Below are 20,317 nucleotides of genomic sequence, written 5' to 3'. Positions count from 1 at the left end.
GACTTCAATTTGGTAATTAAAAAAAATCTATGATTTGAAAAGGCTTTTTGTGAATGTTTTTGTACATAAAAACAAAAATTCTTAAATGTTTTTTTCATGAGGTAAATAAACTTTACAACCATTTACAGTAGCTCAACAGTGTAATTTTCCTCCATGAATGGACTCCTGAAACTCTATTATGGTTCATTGTGCAGTCTCTGGAATCCTTTTAAAGCCAGACTGTTCAGAATAACTACAGCAACTTGTGTATTTAGTCCATTTTTATGCAAAACACGGCCTCATTCAGTTGACTGCATGGTAATATAAAAAGTTCTTGCTAGCAATGTTTCTAGAATTGACTTGGTTTACTGCTTTTATTATTTATATATGCTTTATGAAAATACATATTACTAAAACATGACTAAATCTGTGTCATAACTGGAATTGATAACTGAGCTTAATGTGCTGCACTCCTGAGCTCCATATGCATGTTGTCAGCTTCCTTGCTGCAGCATTATTAGCATGACATTAAAATTGGTGTGCATGGCTGAGGAAGGAAAAGGTCATTTATATTCACTAATCAGGTCCTACCAGTATTAATGACAGGTGTCAGTCGGGAGGCACGGCATCAATAATGCAAGCAGTTTGTGTTCTCATTCAGGCCATGACCTTCAACACTCAACACTTCGTGCTAGTCAACTTGATTGAGTAAGTAAGGACAGTAGGCAAAGTATCAAGAGAGTAAACACACTAAAGCTTTTCAATTTTATAAAGCTGAATTATTTTAAACTAAATTTATTTTTTAAAGCTGTATCTCTTCATTTCTAACAATAGTTATTATTATTTTATTTTTACAACATTACATAAGCATGTACATTTTTGTATTTTTTTTACATTCTGCTTGACTTGTTCTGAAATTTATTTGTGATGTTTGTGATACCACTGCTGACAACAAATTGATATTTTTGAAACTTTTAAAGCCAATATAATTATTTTTGGAGAAAGATAATTTACTATACATTTCTATTTAAAGCCCTAAGATCATTAAGGCTACTGACAAAATAAAGTTGAGTATCCTAGCAACTAATAAAGTTTATTAGCTATCTGAAAATAGAACATCACTGAGTTTCTGTAACTGCATCATATTTTACAACATGTATTAGATAGTCAAATGTATTTAGAGACCCCTTTAAATTATTGACTTGTCAGTCAAACCCCTAAAAGGCTCTTTCCAGCCTATCTGGTAAATAAACACGTTGTGCTATAAAGAAACTGCAGTGCAGTAGCAGTAGAGCTTTGGTCTCCGTCCCATCAAACAACTTTGGCAATAATGGAACTTCAATAATACACCTTTGGCTTTGGTTTAACATCAGTGCTTGACACTTTGACCCCACGATGGTCTTTCAACTAAATGTGACAACATTCCCACAGACACATTCCAAAATCTTGGGGAAAGAAGGCTTTTAAAGCTCTAAAGGTTGGAGAAGAGGGGTATTTTATATTAATGCTCAGTGATTTAAATGGAATGTCCAATGATCTTATGATCACATATCCACATACTTATAACCATACGTTGTATCTACTGTAGATTGCATGGTACTATAATCATGGCTCACTACTGTAAAACATACTGTTACTGTGCTTTTACTACAAAATCAGGTTTACAAAGACATTTAGGAATATTAAAAATGCCCTCTTGTCTTAGATTTCAATGAGAACTGTGATGACAAATATGCAGAAGTGATTAACAGTGTAATTCAAATTGCACTCGGTCACCCAGTTCATCTAAGATGTGTGATGTGGGGATTCTGGCATTCATGCTGATGTTGAGTAATGTGGCAAAAAGACTAATAACACATGTAAGCATATAGCCAGAGCTGTACAGTCCTGCATTATAAGTGTGTTGCACATTTTGCATGTGCACACGTCTATTAAGTTGGCAGTTTTCAAGCATCCATAATCAACTTTCTGCTCACATGGTGGAAAGCATCGTCACCTAGAATCATACCTCTAACTAACCAGCACTGCACACCAATGACAAACATTCTGAATGTTGCTTAAAGCTAAGTGTACATTGTAAGGTTTGGGTAGACTTATCTATGTATTAAATTACAATGCAAGAATTCCTGTAAAATCTGTATAGAATTCTATAGCAGGCTGTTTGTTATTGTGTTTCTTCATGTCAGATTATGTGATAAAGATCTTCTAATTATGTGTATACAATGAGAGAAAATTACATTCCGCTTACTTCATCAATCAACACGTTCTGGTCTCGCCTCAAAAATTAGGTTGCATTAATGAACACAAGGCCTTGATAAGAGTGGCAATGTTATGCCATGAAACACAATTAAAATGACAGAGGGGTTTGGTCATAACTGAGTAAAGGAGAATCTAATGCACAGAGGAAGTTTAGGACTTTTTTTTTTCTGCAGTTACACATTAATGTTAGCTCAGCTGTTTCACCTACAATAATGTTTATATCCAAGCTCACTATCTAGTGGCTTTTGAATAAGCTTTGCTGCAGCTGTCACACTTGTGTAAAAATACATTGCGACCAAAAGCAAACAACTTTTTTTTCCCAATCAAAAATTTCCCACTACAAGTCCTTTGCCACTTACACCCTCTCTGCACTGGCCTAGGAGTGCCGCAGGTTAGCACCCACCCCTCCGACATGTATACGCTTCTTTATACCACCCATCAGCGAGCCATACTACATATTAAAAGTCACACTATGCCCTGTGTGTACCTCCACTACTCGTGCAGGTGTCTCAAACTTTCTCTTCCTTAGTAAATTGTCTTGTGTACCAGGTCAGGCCAGTAGCTCCACTCACCACTCAGAGCTCAAACTCTTAGCAAAGTAGACTATTAAAATAGTCTTGTTTGGACCCAAAATTCTGTCTGTGATTTAAATCTGCGCCCACAAAAACCAAGCCACATCTTTTAAAATATAAAGCTGACTTTAACCTTGCAGGACAAAAACAAGCCAAGTTTTAGTGGTTATTTTTTGTTTTTGTAAACAGAAACCAACTATTTGTCCTCTGCACACCACTGGCTGTTCATTAGCTGGGTGAAGCGGTGACTAGGTCTTACACAGCGAAGGTTGGGTACAGCTCAAGGCTTCTTGGGTGTGGGTGGAAGGACACACAGTACCTCCAGATAATTACCTAAAGTCATTTCCGGTGCGCTTGCCGTTTTCAGGCACCCCAGGGTCAGGGCAGGAGTTAGAAGCCTGTTTGATTCCACCCTCATTCACTGCAAAGCCAGAACAAAAGCAAACTGTTACATCAGCTCACACATAATAATACAAACAAAAGTAGTAAGCATTAATAAATAGCAATGAGAGTAGCAGGACAGCAAGCAAACACATACACACACACACAAAAACAATGGTTTGGCTTAATTCCATGCTGTTGTCAGCTAATAGAAACATAGTCAATAAAACACAAGACCTCAACAAGACTAGGCATCTTAATAGTTCACTGTACTTGTTCCAAACTGCCAATATGATTAAAGGAGATAAATGTGCTCAAATTAACAAAGCTACAAAACATTATAAAGTTGTCATGTTAATGACAGTTCAAGGACAAATTGGACGTAGTAGTAACCTTATTTATTTTTTAAAACAGTTTCTTGACATTAAAGAGGGAATAAATGAAAAGGCAGACATGCTTTGGCATGGATACCACAATGCCCTGGAGAGATGGTACACCATTTTTTCTTTAGTTGGTGCTTTGGTAATTGTGAAGAACTGTCGACCATTCAGTTATATCCACTCCACTTATTTCTTAAAGTTTAATTTTTTAATATATTAGGGTTTAAGGAATTTAGGTATGTAAAAAAGGCATTTTTTCCTCAAATAGGGCAAATATACTTTGCCTTACTGGCTTCTTTTTTAATTAAATTAATAATTCTTTACATTTTTTTCCCCAATAATTTTTATTTTGCTGATAGTGCAAAATATTTGCTGGGCATAGTGCATCAAAAAGTATTTTATATCCACAATTCCATCAGCATTTCAAGGTGATTTATACCAATATTTATTTCGAGAGGCAGCAAGGTGATGCATCCCATGCTTCCCATGTACATTAGTCTGGTCAACCTGGGTTTATGCCACCTTTTTGTTTTATGGTCTGTAAAAATTGGTAGAGTTCTTCTGTCTGAAGTCAGACCCACAGCAACACTGACCAGGATAAATAACTGTATTGAAATAAACAAATGAATGTGTCATTGTACCAGTGAGCAAACCCTATTGAAGTAAGTACGGACTACTAATTACCTATTTTCAGGGCTTGTGAAATAAACTATATTTGATTTTTAAACACATTTATTAAAAACTTTTAAGGTGCTTTAAAAGGATGCCCTACATTCTTTACACACAATCCTTAAATACAAAGTCCTTTGTAATGAAAATGACTCGTAAAGGGTGTAGAGGCCTGGGGAAGCCTTATAAAAGATGTGCATGTGCAGTATGTGTATGCAGCTTCTGTTAACAAGTTAAACAGGACCCCGGTGACTGATATCAGCTAACAAATGTGACATTTATGTTTCTCTCTACTGTTTAGGAGATGTCCCACAGTTAATACCAACTCACAAAGTGCTCATAAATGAATAAGTGATCCAGCTGGGCAATGAACAAGAGATAGCATAAACAAACCCATGCATCACTGGGTAACGGCACCCGTGTTCATGCTGGCAGAAGCAAGTACTGCTTTGAGCTGGTTGGAGCACTGAACAGTGTGTTTTCATAAGAAGTTTTGAACCTAAATCTGGATCTTTAACTTTATCTGGATTAAGTGGTCATTATGGCCAGAACAGTTACCCAAGTGACCCAGATTAAATGGCTGCGTTTGGTTACTGATATTTTGACATTTCTTCCCATGTCTAAGTTTTCTGCTCGAACTCCACGTTTCTATCACATCCCAGTGCCATGTTAGTCTTTTTTAAATTGTTCCTATAGTTAATGTGTGTATAAAGCCCTGTCTATGACGTATTCACAGCATGCACCCAAATTTTCTGGGATAATATTTGCATTCAAAACAATCTTGATCAGTATTAAACAGTTACCAAGTGCAACATGACACAGCAGGTTATAATGATGCCATGCAGGTTTGATATTTGAATACTTATACTGTCTTTGTGGAAACAGCATTTTTCTCAGTGTCTGTATAGGTTTCGTTCAGGTTCTCTGGTGTCCTCCCATATCCCCAAAAAAACACAACAAAAGATAAAATGCCTAACCTCCAAAGTTTTATGCCTAAAAACACTTAAAAAGAGTGCACAGAAATATTATAACCACTGTGTAATAACTTATTTCTTATTAATTGCACATTTTAATCTCTGTGGAACTGAGGATACTACTTGTTGCAAGTGGAATTTCTGCCTAATACAAACAGCCTGTGTTCACCATTGTGTGATGACAAATGACAACTGTTGGCTTTTGCACCTATACTGAGCAAAGTCTGGATGATCCTTCACCTTATGCTTAGTTCACACTACACAATTTTTTCCCTGATTATCGCTCGCCGACTGGTCGCTGCTAGATGTGGCAGCTCGGAAGCAACTCAGCGTTCGCTCGGGGACTGCAACTCTGCTCTCGATCAGTATGTGTGAACTGATCCGAGTGGCTTGTCAAGCGCTCGGCGACTAAAGAAAAATATCTAGCATGTTAAATATCTGGACCAGTCGCCGACTCAAAATCGTGTAGTGTGAAAGGCGTTGCAAGCAGGTTGCGAGTGCTGTGTGGAACTACAGCCAATGAGAACACCAGATACGGGGTGTGGGGAAACCCGGGGGAGGAGCTGTAAGGACATGGGATAGGGGCATAGTGTATTTTCTATCAGAATACATCGCCACACACACAGGCTTTACAGTATTTTGTGATCTTGTGTGTGATCTACATCAAACCATAATACCAACACTGCATTGCAAAAAATATTTATTAACCTCCAACTCACTGCAGAACAGACGATCCCTGCTGGTCACGTAGCCCAGTCCACTCAGATTCATTAATTTTTCCTACTTGCTTTTACGCTGCACATCAGCGCACAAACAGCTTTGATTGGTCGCTTATAGTTGCCGTGCATTTTTGGACATGGTATTATTAAACCCCTAGTCACTTCTCGGGTGTGTTTTCGTGACAAAACGTAGTTTGGGAGACCAGATAGACTCGTCTGAGATTCCTCCCGGTGATAGATCGTGTAGTGTGTGACCCCCTATCGCAGATCAGTCGTGTAGTGTGAAATACACAACAACTTAAAAGACTACCGACTGCAAAAGATCCAGTCATGTAGTGTGAACTGTACAGCGATATGACGACTTGATAAGTTGTTTAGTGTGAATTTGGCATTAAGTAAATACATGAACATGTACCACCAAAGTACTAGGATTTGATTCAGATAACACAGTACACATATTTATACATAAAACAAATTAAAAAAAAAAAGACTTTCCCCAAATTTCAAGACATACCTGAATGATCTTCTAAAGTTAGTAAGTCATATTTCTGACTGACAGGCTTATTTATTTAGTGTGTCCTGTTGGGATACCTTACAGTTTCCAGTTGAATTCCAATTTATTAATTTATTTGTTAATAACTTTAACTTTTCTTTTGCAGTGGGCAATAAAGCCAGGCAGCTGAATTGTAATATTTATTGTGTTTACTGTCAGGGGAAACCCATATTTTAGTGAAACAGAACTATAGATTTTAATTTCTCTTGGGAATTTTTACTCCTCCTCTTTAAAGAAATTCCCTCATGTTTGAAAACTTGCCAGAAGAATGCTAGGCAGAGGAAGCTGATGGAATTTTCACCTCACCTGAATTGTATTATGCCATGTTGCGTTATTTAGCTCCTGTTCTTGTTCCCAGGTGAGTCAGGCTGGTTGTGTGTAAGAGAAAATAGCTTTGGGTATAAACATTTTTAAATCTCTATTTTGGTTCCAAAAAGACTTAAATGTTGATTGTGATTGAGTCATCATATTTGCATCATCTTTTGTTTTTGAGAGAAGTTGAAAAGATAAATATTCAAGTAAATATTCAAGCTTTATGAAGTAAATGTTTTGAACAGGTTTTAGTGTGATGTACAGTCACAGAAAGCATGAAGTCTAGTTTAGCTTTTAACACACTGGTGTGAATTCAACATGTTCTGAAATACACAATACAGAGGTACCTTGTAACTCAATGTCCCCAAAACTCAAAATCTTTGAAACTCTATGCTTTTCGGCAAGAAATTTGTACCTTGAAACTCAACGTTTCCCTTAAATTGGACATGTGTATGACTGTCATGTGTATGACTGTCAGCAGCACCGCAACCCAGATCAACCACATAGCAGCATAAAATCATTATCACTGCTTACCTGAGCTTTTATCCTATATCCGTGTGTTGTTCCATTAGGGATAAAATCCACTTGTTTTCTTCTTACTGGCCATCTTGTATGTTTCCAGAATATTTCCAGAATATATAAATCCATATCCAACTGTGTGTCCAGAAAACCATCTTAGTCGGATAATTTATTCTCTCGGCTTTCGCGGTAAAAAGCTGAAACTGGTAATTCGTCATCTAAGCTGTCTCTACAACTAACAACGAGAGAGTTTGTCATTGCCAGCTCACCTAAGTGACGCACATTGGAGAAATGAAAAAGCATATATCGTTTTGGATTAGAGGAACATCTGAATCTGAATTCGGAAGCTCTGATTGGTTTATACAGCTGTTTATCAAGGCTTGAACCATGACTGAATCTGTGAATCAAATGCTCTGAAGAATGGAATTGTTTCCTTAAGACACCATAATGAAATAGAGTCAGCAACTAATGAATCTTTACCATAGATAAGAGCACAACTCCCTGATTCGATTCCAATGAATAATTTGTTTGAAAAGAGTCATTCCTGACTCAGTGATTCAGTTTGCTTTTTTACAGACTGATGTGAAGAAATGGGGGAGGAGTATTTCATGTGTATAGATAGATAGACAGAGAACTTTATGAACAGAGTCTGACAGCTTTAGAGCCAAAAGGGCACAAATGTATTGAATAATGACACTATTAAGTGCAAATAATTCATCTTACATATTTTTTTTTCCTGCAGTATAATCTGTTTTTTTGTGTTGGAAAGCTTTGGAGACCTTTGGAGACCAACATGGACTCTTTACTCCAACCTAACTCCAGATCAGAATTAGTTAGAAGCTAAAACATTTTATATAGTAATTGTAAACAAAACTTGCCACATGAATAAATAGTTGGTAATGAAATTTATTATTATTATTATTATTATATTCATATAATGAAATAAATGCAGTTCCACAGGACCATAGAACACATTAACAGGTTTCCCATACATTCTTATAGGGAAAAAATACCTTGAGTTTCAAGGTACCACTGTATTGTTAATTTGTCTGTCAGTTGATCATGTCGTTTACAAAGGCAGTTTGAGGTTAAACTGAAATATGTTGGACTGACATGTAGGACAAAGAGCATGTGATTAATAATTCACTCTGGTAGTCCACAGGGGCAGTTGTACTCATTTAGCAGACACTTTGTATATCACTTCAAATACAATCAATTGAGGGTTAAGGGGCCTTGCTTAGGAGTTTTAACAGTGGCAACTTACTCTTCCAGTATTTTAACCACTCAGCTACCACTGCCCGTATGCCCCTATTAATTTAATGTTATTAAATATGGAAATGAGGAGCAAAACTGATATGCCAATCATTGTCTCAATAATATTATCTCTGTTAGAAGTGAAACAATGCAATTTACTGCTTTCAACATGTTTTTGAAATTGTAATGTAATGGCTTTAGATATGAAGACACACAGACAGGTGAACAGATGTATACACTGATCAGCCATAACATTAAAACCACCTCCTTGTTTCTACACTCACTGTCCATGTTATCAGCTCCACTCACCATATAGAATCACTTTGTAGTTCTACAATTACTGACTGTAGTCCATCTGTTTCTCTGCATGCTTTTTTTCAATGGTCAGGACCCCCCACAGGACCACCACAGAGCAGATATTATTTCGGTGGTGGATCATTCTCAGCACTGAAGTGACACTGACATGGTGGTGGTGTTAGTGTGTGTTGTGCTGGTATGAGTGGATCAGAGACAGCAATGCTGATGGAGTTTTTAAATATCGTGTCCACTCACTGTCCACTCTATTAGACACTCCTACCTAGTTGGTCCACCTTGTAGATGTAAAGTCAGAGATGATCGCACATCTATTGCTGCTGTTTGAGTTGGTCTAGACCTTCATCAGTGGTCACAGGACACTGCCCACGGGGAGCTGTTGGCTGAATATATTTTTGTTGGTGGACTATTCTCAGTCCAGCAGTGACAGTGAGGTGTTTAAAAACTACATCAGCATTGCTGTGTCTGATCCACTCATACCAGCACAACACACAACCACCATGTCAGTGTCACTGCAGTGCTGAGAATGATCCACCACCTAAATAATATCTGCACTGTGGTGGTCCTGTGGGGGTCCTGACCATTGAAGAATAGCATGAAAGGGGGCTAACAAAGCATGCAGAGAAACAGATGGACTACAGTCAGTAATTGTAGAACTACAAAGTGCTTCTATATGGTAAGTGGAGCTGATAAAGTGGACAGTGAGTGTAGAATCAAGGAGGTGGTTTTAATGTTATGGTTGATCGGTGTAGGTTAATAGACAGACATACACATCTGCTTATGAATACCAGCTTTTTCTCATATAGGAGCTGCCAAAAAACAAAAACAGTTTTCAGTACTCAGAATGGTTATACAGTTTTGTGTAGATAAAGTTTATTATTACTATTATTTAATTATTATTATTATTATTATTAGTCTGTTTATTTTTTAAATAACAATTTAAAAATGTGTTTACAAGAAAGGGTAAGTGAAAAACAGCAAAAACACTTAACGTTATTCTTCCCTTGTCATTGCTATCTTTATGGCTGAAATCTATAAGATTAGCAGCACACATAAGCACTACCACACAACCAAGACATAACTTTGGTTTTGTGCTTAATAGCAACTTACATTTCTATTTCACACAAAAGCAAGTACGTTTGCATAATTCACTTTAATCTTTTATGAAATGCTATATAAGACAAATCAGCAAAATACTTCAGCTGACCACCAATATCCCAGCAACACATACCAACCCAGGAAATCACTTCACCCAAATTACATATTTGTGTGCAACAAAACGAGCCTGCTTATACGTGGTCGTTTATCCAAATACACGGTGCCTAGGCAAGCAAACAAAGTGTGAAACACATGCTTTCATGTGCTCCTATCTACAGTGAACAGAGAACGGTGTGCAAACCATGCTAAGGTGGCAAGGAGTCAAACATTTTTCCTCGCTGTCCCAGCCAGACTAGACTGGTCATACTTATTACTTATACATAATACAACCCCAAATAAGAAAAAGTTGGGACAACATGGAAAATGCAGTTTCCCTTACATTTACTTTGACTTTTTTTTTTTATTGCAGACAGGATGAACCAGAGATATTTCATGTTTCATTTATTAATAAACATCCATTCCTGCATTTCAGGCCTGAAACACATTCCAAAAAAAGTAGGGACAGGGGCAATTTAGGACTAGTAATGAGGTGAAAAAACTAAATAATGATGTAATTTTAAACAGGTGTTGTCAACAGGTGATTGCTCATCAAAGACTCAGCTTTTCGTGGATGCTGCTTTTGTACCAAACCATGATTACAAAGATGGCCAGAGGATCTCCAGTTTGTCCACAAATGCATAAAAAAATTATGAAATGTTATAAAATGAAAGATTGGAAGGGATTTGCATATTTCTCCCTCTACAGTGCATAATATCATTAATTGATTGAATGAATCAGGAGGAATTTCAGTGTGTAAAGGCCAAAGGTGCAAGCTTAAGCTGAACGCCCGTGATCTTTGATCCCTCAGACGGCACTGCATCAAGAACCGTCACTCAACAAAGCTGATATAACCACATGGGTGAGGGATTACTTTGGCAAACCTTTGTCAAGCACTACAATACAGAGTTACATGCACAAATGCCACTTAAAACTTCACTGTACAAAAAACAAGTCTTGTGTTAACCATGTCCAGAAGCGAGGCTGACTTCTCTGGGCTCGGAGGCATCAAGGACGGACCATCATACAGCGGAAACGTGTATTGTGGTCAGATAGATTTGCATTTCAGGTTTTTTTTGGAAAAAAAATGGACGCCATGTGCTCCAGTCCAAAGAAGAAAAGGACCATCTAGACTGTTATCAGCTACAAGTCCAAAGATCTTAAGATGTTGCGCCACAAGACTAGTCTAAAACTGCCAGTGTATAAAAAGTAAAGAATATCAGTATGGTCACTGGAATCTAATGTTATAGACGGTGGAATTGTCTCTGGGTCACTGTGTGGGAAGTTCATTTTACATCAAATAGTCTGCATAGAAATGAGGTTTGCATCTGTTATCAGTCTGCATTATTGCTTTAGGTGCTTTTAGGTTCAGACTGGTTTAATGACAGGGGAGCTTTCCATAGTTGTGTTAAAGCAATTCAAGTCAGATCTGTCATTGCACATGTAATATTTTTTTTAATCAAACTTTTTATTTCTATTTCCAAAATAAGTAAAGCTGCACTTTAAACTGCACCCACATGTGTTCTTAGAAAAAAAAAAACTAAATCACTTTAAGATCTTAGAGCAACATATGCTGCCTTCAAGACGTCATCTTTTCCAGGGACGTCCATGCATTTTTCAACAAGACGATGCAAAACCACATGCTGCACACATTACAAAAGCATGGCTGCAGAAGAAGAGGGTACGGGTACTGGACTGGCCTGCCTGCAGTCCTGACCTTTCCCCAGTAGATAATTTTGAAAGGAAAAATGCGACAATGACGACCCCGTACTGTTGCACATCTTAAGACATGTTTGCATAAAGAATGGGACAAAATAAAGCTGAAACACTAAATCACTTGGTATCCTCGGTGCCAAAACGTCTTTTAAGTGTAGTGAAAAGGAATAGCAACATTACAAAGTGGTAAATGCTTTCCTGTCCCAACTTTTTTTGGAATGTGTTGCAGGCCTGAAATGCAGGAATGGATGTTTATTAATAAATTAAATGAAGTTGAGCTGATAAAACATGAAACATCTCAGGTTCATCCTGTCTGTAATCAAATAAAAGTCAAAGTAAATGTAAGAAACTCTTTTTTTTTTTTTTATTTGCATCTTCCATGCTGTCCCAACTTTTTCTGATTTGGGGTTGTACTTATAGGTATACATACCATACACTTTGTTGCAAATTTATGGCATACTTGATATTTTTGGTCCAATATTGCTCACATACCTGGCCTATACAGTTATTATACTAAAGTTTACTTACATGCATAAGGTTATTAAAAATGGACATATAAACTGAATTATGACCGTATTCTTTACAGAAAATAAACAAATGTTGTGCTAACTGGTATTGCATGTATTTATGCACCTTTTCAGTATTTATTCTATATGGTTATAGCCTTTAAGGCAACAAACACCCAAACAGCATTCACTGCACTCAGGTGGTGAGGCATGCCAGGCCGTTTTTGTTTTGTAGGAACCAATTGCCGTGACCTTTATACAGCTTCAGCCCATAGTAGTAATTGCAGTGATCTCAGACATGGAAAGCCAGTCAGGAGGAAAAAAAATACAGCTAGGTACTTTTGCTTTTATATACTGTCCCACATTATGACACAAAAAAACATTACACAGAGAAATATTTAACAGCAAAGAAAACCACACATTGTTCTTCTTGCTCAATGCAATGACATTTAAATGTTGTTCTAAATATAGTTGTGAATCAATTCTTATATACTGTATGATATGAAAATACCAAGTATGTATTTACTCAAAAGTGGCACTGCACACAAAATGAAAACATTCAGTCTCATTCAGCCAGCTGCAAGGAGCACTGCTATATCATCACAATAAGCTTTTACAGGCCCGCACCGTTAAATTATATTTGTTGCCTCAAAATCATTAATGGATCACTGGTCACTATATTGTACAAGATGAGCACAATAAACCATTTTTTATTCATAAATGAAGACAAGATGTGGATTCAAAGTGTAATGATGTACCCTCCATACAATATAATACCATAACCACATTTGCAAGTGCAAATGTGTTATTATGTTGAAAAAAAAAAGATATGTTTCTCTGTTTGAATGTCCATGCCACCATATAACCTGCTAGCAGCATGGCTGAGTTAAAAAGTTCATGTAAAGATCACTGTAATAAAGAAATATATCCAATTCATCACCTTCTATATAAATACAGTGACTAACTCTACCTGTATTGGTAACCTTACCATGTACTGCTAGTGATTTCAGAGAAATCAGAGGATTTAAGTGTTGAAAATTACATAGCAATGCTCTTGATCGTGTAATCTGTGTTATACACCGATCAGCCATAACATTAAAACCACCTCCTTGTTTCTACACTTACTCTCTATTTTATCAGCTCCACTTACCATATACAAGTACTTTGTAGTTCTACAATTACTGACTGTAGTCCATCTGTTTCTCTGCATGCTTTGTTAGCCCCCTTTCATGCTGTTCTTCAATGGTCAGGACTCTCCCAGGTCATTCTCAGCACTGCAGTGACACTGACATGGTGGTGGTGTGTTAGTGTGTGTTGTGCTGGTATGAGTGCATAAGACACAGAAATGCTGATGAAGTTTTTAAACACCTCACTGTCACTGCTGGACTGAGAATAGTACACCTACCAAAATTAGCCAGCCAACAGCACCCCGCAGGCAGCATCCTGTGACCAATGATGAAGGTCTAGACGATGATCAACTCAAACAGCAGCAATAGATGAGCGATCGTCTCTGACTTTACATCTACAAGGTGGACCAACTAGGTAGGAGTGTTTAATAGAGAGGACAGTGAGTGGACATGATATTTAAAAACTCCAGCAGCGCTGCTGTGTCTTATCCACTCATACCAGCACAACACACACTAACACACCACCATTGTCACTGCAGTGCTGAGAATGATCCACCACCTAAATAATACCTACTTTGTAGTGGTCCTGTGGGGGTCCTGACCACTGAAGAACAGGGTGAAAGCAGGCTAAAAAAAGTATGTAGAGAAATAGATGGACTACAGTCAGTAATTGTAGAACTACAAAGTGCTTCTATATGGTAAGTGGAGCTGATAAAATGGACAGTGAGTGTAAAAACAAGGAGGTGGTTTTAATGTCATGGCTGATCAGTGTACACTATATATAAGAAATATACAAGAAAGAAATGTAACCTTTTTTATGGTTTCCTCTATGTTGTCAGTCCACAACAAACACTACATACGATTTTAGCAAATATTTAGCATTTATTCTAGAGAGTATCAACAACATAGACCAGCTTTAAATTGAGAAATTTCTAAGTACAGTTTTACGGAGTTGCCCATTTGTGTTCTGCAAGTTGTGCCATTTACGTACCATTGTGCATTACATTTGACTCAAAAATATTAAACTACACACAAAGTCAAAACGTCTACCTCTAAATTGTTTGTGTTATTGGTGGCAATGCCACATTAGGCACAAAACGCACATCTTCATTCTAGTATTAAGCAACTTGGCTCATCAAGATAAATCAGGGCTGGCATTCTGTCTCTGGACCAAAGATTATTGTTTCAGCAACACAATAAGCTTTGCCTCCAAAATTATTATATATTTTTTTCAATTCATAGCAAGTGTGATTGTATGAATATGGCATCAGAATTACATGAACGTGCCAGAGACCAAAGACGTCTTTAAAGCAAAGCATCAAATTATGATCAGTGAGGGGTATTGCATGGCACATTAAAATGCTTTGCCATAACCGGATCATTTGTATCCAAACCATGATCAGCCTGAACAAAAGTGACCACACCATCAGAAGACCAATGCATAATGCTTTAAATAATAACAGATACACAATGTGCTGAATAAATCAGCAAAACTACAGCCAAAAGAAGGCTATGTAGTGACTGTCTTGAATAGCAAGTAGCAATCACTAAATCGCTTCTTAGAAAATTATTGATATAATAGTATATTAAAACAACAGTGAAGTATAGTGGTGGGAATATTCAAGTCTGGGGATGTTTTATGTGTCTGGAGTACAGCACGTGCACAGAAAAAAAAAAAAGTACCACTCCATTCTCCATTTGAATTTTTCTTAATAAATCTTGTCAATAGCAGTTTCATAGAATAAACACAACATAAGTGCATATACACCATTAAGACATAACATTATGACCACCTCCTTGTTTCTACATTCACTGTCCATTTTATCAGCTTCACTTACCATATAGAAGCTCTTTGTAGTTCTACAATTACTGAATGCAGTCCATCTGTTTCTCTACATACTTTTTTAGCCCCCTTTCACCCTGTTCTTCAATGGTCAGGACCCCCACAAAGTAGGTATTATTGAGGTGGTAGATCATTCTCTGCACTGCAGTTACAATAACATGGTGGTGGTGTGTTAGTGTGTGTTGTGCTGGTATGAGTGGATCAGACACAGCGATGCTGATGAAGTTTTTTAAACACCTCACTGTCACTGCTGGAGTGAGAATAGTCCACCAACCAAAAATATCCAGCCAACAGCGCCCCGTGGGCAGTGTCCTGTGACCACTGATGAAGGTCTAGGCGATGACCAACTCAAACAGCAGCAGGAGATGAGCGACAGTGTCTGACTTTACATCTACAAGGTGGACCAACTAGGTAGGAGTGGACAGTGAGTGGACATGATATAAACTCCAGCAGCGCTGCTGTGTCTTATCCACTCATACCAGCACAACACACACTAACACACCACCACCATGTCAGTGTCACTGCAGTGCTGAGAATCATCCACCACCTAAATAATACCTGCTCTGTGGTGGTCCTGTGGGGGGGTCCTGACCATTGAAGAACATGGTAAAAGAAGGCTAAAAAGTATGTAGATAAATAAATGAACTACAGTCAGTAATTGTAGAACTATAAAGTGCTTCTATATGGTAAGTGGAGCTGATAAAATGGACAGTGAGTGTAGAAACCAGGAGGTGGTTTTAATGTTATAGCTGTTATGCCATACATACATCATGCATCAGGTCATGACCATGTCCAAGTGTCAAAGTATATAGTATATAGAGATTTTAGATGGTTCAGAACTATAGAAGGTACGTTTAGTAAATATAATGTATACAAGTACATAGTCTAGTAGCATTTAAGAGGTTTAACTGTTATCTACCTTATGTAATGTTATATTAAGATTTTTTATAATTAACAGTTATTATAATTAATGACTGCTCAGGTTTAGAAGCCATATAGTATTAAAATAAACAGGCAAAAGAAAGTACCTAACATGCAAGCAACATCAGCAGGTTATGGTGCCAAAAAAGCAATGTCAAAAAATACAATCAATAAATAATAAAAAGAAATAAAAACTGGAAGCATGAACCACACCAACACACATCACATAAATGTAAAAATAAAAGATATAAATACTAAATAAAACAAAACATAAATAGCATAGCACAAATTTACCATATAAAGAGTAACAAAAGTTAGACTCACTGATAGAAAACTTGTTGTTGTTGTCTTTGCCAGGAAATAATTTTACTCCTCTAGATTTAAAATCTACGGATCGTTTCACTGGTCAAAGGGAAAAACAAAAACATGAAATCAGGTGAACTAGTCATGAATTAATTAGTTAGCATTAGAAAAATAAACTGTAATAAAGCTTATGAAAACAACCAAAAATGCTGCAACTCCCCCAGTTTGCCCTGAAACAAAAAGCAAAGCATGTGCAGAGAAAAGAGAAAGCTAAAATGAAGAATAGGAGAAAAGAAGATTAATAAATAAGCAGCAGGACAGGACTTCTGTTCATTTGTCAACCTTGAAATTGATGGAGAGTTTTCAAATTGTGTGCTCACATCATCTGATACAGATCAGACATTGCCTACGGCCTCTAAATAGTCTTTAGGGCCACAAGTCATCTGTCAAAGTGGGTATGCTGATAAAATGGGTCATTCCTTCCCTGTTTGTCACTCTCAATCACACTTGCACGCTCACACACACACGACAAAGCCTTCAACGTAAGCTAACAGGATAAGCAAGCTAGTCCATCATTACAAAAGTTTATTATTATTATCATTAACAATAGCAATAATATGAGGGTTCTTTGAAAAGTTTCCACACTTTTTATTTTCTAAACTATGAATGTCAAAAACAAATTACATCACTTTTCTACATAGTCACCTTCCGATGAATTTTTCCCAGGTTCGTACTAAGTTTTTAATGGGATCAGCAAAAAATGTTTTTGGTTGAGCGTGTAGCCACTGGCGCAAAGCCACGGTCCAAATAGGTGGAAATCAGATGGCGCTAAATCTGGACTATAAGCTTTCTCAGTCTCTTAGACACGACCAATTACTACTCCTCCCGCCCTCACTGTTTCCAACAATTTTACATTACATTACATTACATTACATTTAGCAGATGCTTTTATCCAAAGCGACTTACAATTATGACAACACAATTTTTGAGCAATTGAGTGTTAAGGGTCTTGCTCAGGGGCCCAACAGTGGCAACCTGGTAGTGGTGGGGCTTGAACCAGCAACCTTCAGATTACTAGTCCAGTACCTTAACCACTGAGCTACCATTGTCCCACCAACCAAAATATAAAAGTGCGGAAACTTTTTAAAGATTCCTTGTAATAATAATAATAATAATAACTATTTCATAATTTTACAATGATCCCCTGGCTCCAGTGTCATTTTCAATTTGAAAATAAAGCATGTATACCAATCAGCTAATAAGTAAAAAGTTGAGTGAGTCCAACACATTTAATCTGGCTTTCTTTATGTAGATTGTAAATGACAGAAGGTAAAGAACAGTAAGGCAAATCTAGAAAGTGCTCAGGTTGAATGGACGAATAAGTAAAAGAACACTAATAGCATACTGTATATAGGCAAAAAAAAAAATAGCTTACAGATTTACAACCAAAATGTTGTTAGAGAAACTTATCATCATGTAAAACTTCAAAAAGTCCCTGTAACCAAAGTGCAGCATTGGTGAGGTTATGGTTTTCCATTCTTGTAGGAAAAATTTTTTTGCATAGTGAAGCTTCATCACATGCAGGCTCCATCAAGTTTATTTAATTAATTAGAGCCAAATGTACATTTTTAATGAGATGAATGAAATGTTTGCCCAACCTTACATAATGTTTGCTACTTCAAAAGCATAATTAGTAAAGCAAAACGATCACAACATGGCCCCACTAGGCAGAAAGATAAATAAAGATAAATTTGCAGTATTTCTACAAATATTACTGTATTAAAATATAATATAACCAGAAAATACAGGAAATGTGTAGACAGTATTATAAATAGGCTTCTATAGGCTAAAGTGGCTGTGACTTCCCTTACAATTGAGAAATAACAGGAACTTCTTTTATTTTCATTACTACCACCTGTATTTGTCCTATTCATGTCAAACTGCTATAAAAAGATGAATTGCACCAGGTTTTTGCAAGACATATTTGAGCATTACGGGTGTGTTCGAAAACCTAGGGAGCTGCCTTGCTGTCTTACTGTCTACATAGGCAGCTGACTTAGTAGAGAGGATTCTAATAAGTTAGTGACTTAAAAGTCAGGTTATTCGAACGCACTACTTAGACAGCGATAACATCGGGTTTAGCATTTCGCGTTTAGCATTTAGCATCTCGCCATTAAAACCAATAAACTGAGGTAGCACAGCACGCTAACGTCAATAACATCTCCCTTCATGTACCGATAACGGTTACATTTCCTGACAAGCCCGAACTTGCAAATAAAAACACTCGGCACAAGTTTATACAAGTTAAAAATCAGTAATATTTTATTTACGTTTAAAAATAACTCCATTCGTTTCAACGACCCGTCAGCAATGTTTATTTTTCTGTGAGAGCCGACCCGCAATGAACGCTGTTGCCTTGATCACTTAAGGCAGCGTCGGAGCTCACTCGTTCTTGAGCCAAAATAACATTGAAATATGAAGATGCCTCAGAAGTGTGGATTTTAAGGCATCTAGGATTTCGAACAGCCTCCTTCTCGGGAGCGCGCACAGGATGACGTAAAATGCTGCCTATGTAGACAGCACACTAGCTTTTCGAACACACCCAAAATCATAATTTAGCATCAGCAAAACCACTCTCAAAGGGAAATCAGCAAACAAACTGGAGATTATGTACTCAAGCTAATATAAAGAAATTTAAAGTATGAGCAGAGGCCAAAGACTAAAAGGCCAAGAAAACTTTCAATTATAATCAGAAGTTTCTCAGAGTTTCTTATTTGAGAGACCGGAGGAGATCCTGGAAGGACCTGGCTCAGCATTTGGCAGCTTTATCGAGTTGCCAAGTTGACCCTTTTACAGTCTGAAGAAGCTTGATCAGGAATGGTAGCAGCCAAGAAAGCACTTTTACAGAAGAGGAACAGGGTGAAAAGTCAAGACATGCTAAAGCTCACAAAGACCTGATTACAGATCTGTAGGAGTATTATGGAGTGATGAATCCAAGTTGGAATTTTTTTCTTTTTAGATCCAGTCGTTGACAATATGTGAATAGTTAGAGAGAGATGAAAGATTGTGTGCCTGTGGCCTTCAGTGAAACATTGTGGGGTTCTGTCCTGGTTTGGGGCTGCGTTTCTGCCAGTGGAGTTGGTAATATTGTCCAAATTGATGGGATCATAGATGCTGAATTACCATGCTGATGATTCCAAGCACAATGCTAATGCAGTGAAATCATATTGGAAGAGAAAAACAGCTAATCAAACACTGAAAGTCATGAACTGACCTCCACAGAGTCCAGACCTAAATATAATAGAGGCAGTATGGTATTACTTAAACAGAAAAAGCCATGTGAGGTCACAATAAAGACATTTGCATGTATAAGCCATTTAGTTCTGAATTTTATTATACTTTTTTAAAACTTTGTGTACATATTTCCTGTATATTCTGTTTGCATTTTAATAAAATGGACTCAAAAATAAATATACATTGTCATTAAATTAGTACATATAATACTGTGCAAAAGTGTTTGTTGAGCATCTCATTTAAAATAGAAATGGTGGGGCTGTGGTCACTGGAGTTTCTTTAAACCAAGCTTTTCTTCATGTCTTTATAGAGCTTGCTTTGTGCACAGGACAGAAGAATGCTGGAACAGGACAGTGCCTTCCCTAAACTGTTGCTGCAAAGTTGATAGCATAGCTTTTTTCTTCATATAACTGATTAATTACTCCTGTTAGTAAGTGTTGTGGCTGAAATACAAGAATTAAATAATTTTAAGGATTCTCCCAATACAATTGAAAACAAAAGCTATGTGCTTTATATGGTCAAAGTTATCA

The 20,317-nt window shown here is 37.1% G+C and overlaps 1 protein-coding gene across 1 annotated transcript in view; it reads right to left on the bottom strand.

Annotated features, from left to right (window-relative positions):
• csmd3b (CUB and Sushi multiple domains 3b) overlaps positions 1 to 20,317 on the bottom strand; it is a 538,328-nt gene that overhangs the window by 247,065 nt on the left and 270,946 nt on the right. The window contains exons 7-8 of the mRNA XM_063013213.1: positions 16,515 to 16,592; positions 3,144 to 3,231 (exon numbers count right to left, since the gene is read on the bottom strand). Coding sequence (XP_062869283.1) covers positions 3,144 to 3,231; positions 16,515 to 16,592 — 166 coding nt within the window. The remainder of the gene's footprint in view (positions 1 to 3,143; positions 3,232 to 16,514; positions 16,593 to 20,317) is intronic.

The sequence above is a fragment of the Trichomycterus rosablanca genome, chromosome 2, assembly GCF_030014385.1.
Source record: "Trichomycterus rosablanca isolate fTriRos1 chromosome 2, fTriRos1.hap1, whole genome shotgun sequence".
In the NCBI taxonomy this organism is placed as follows: Eukaryota; Metazoa; Chordata; class Actinopteri; order Siluriformes; family Trichomycteridae; genus Trichomycterus; species Trichomycterus rosablanca.
Note: the sequence above shows the minus strand (reverse complement) of the source record. Positions and strands in the feature narration are given on the sequence as shown.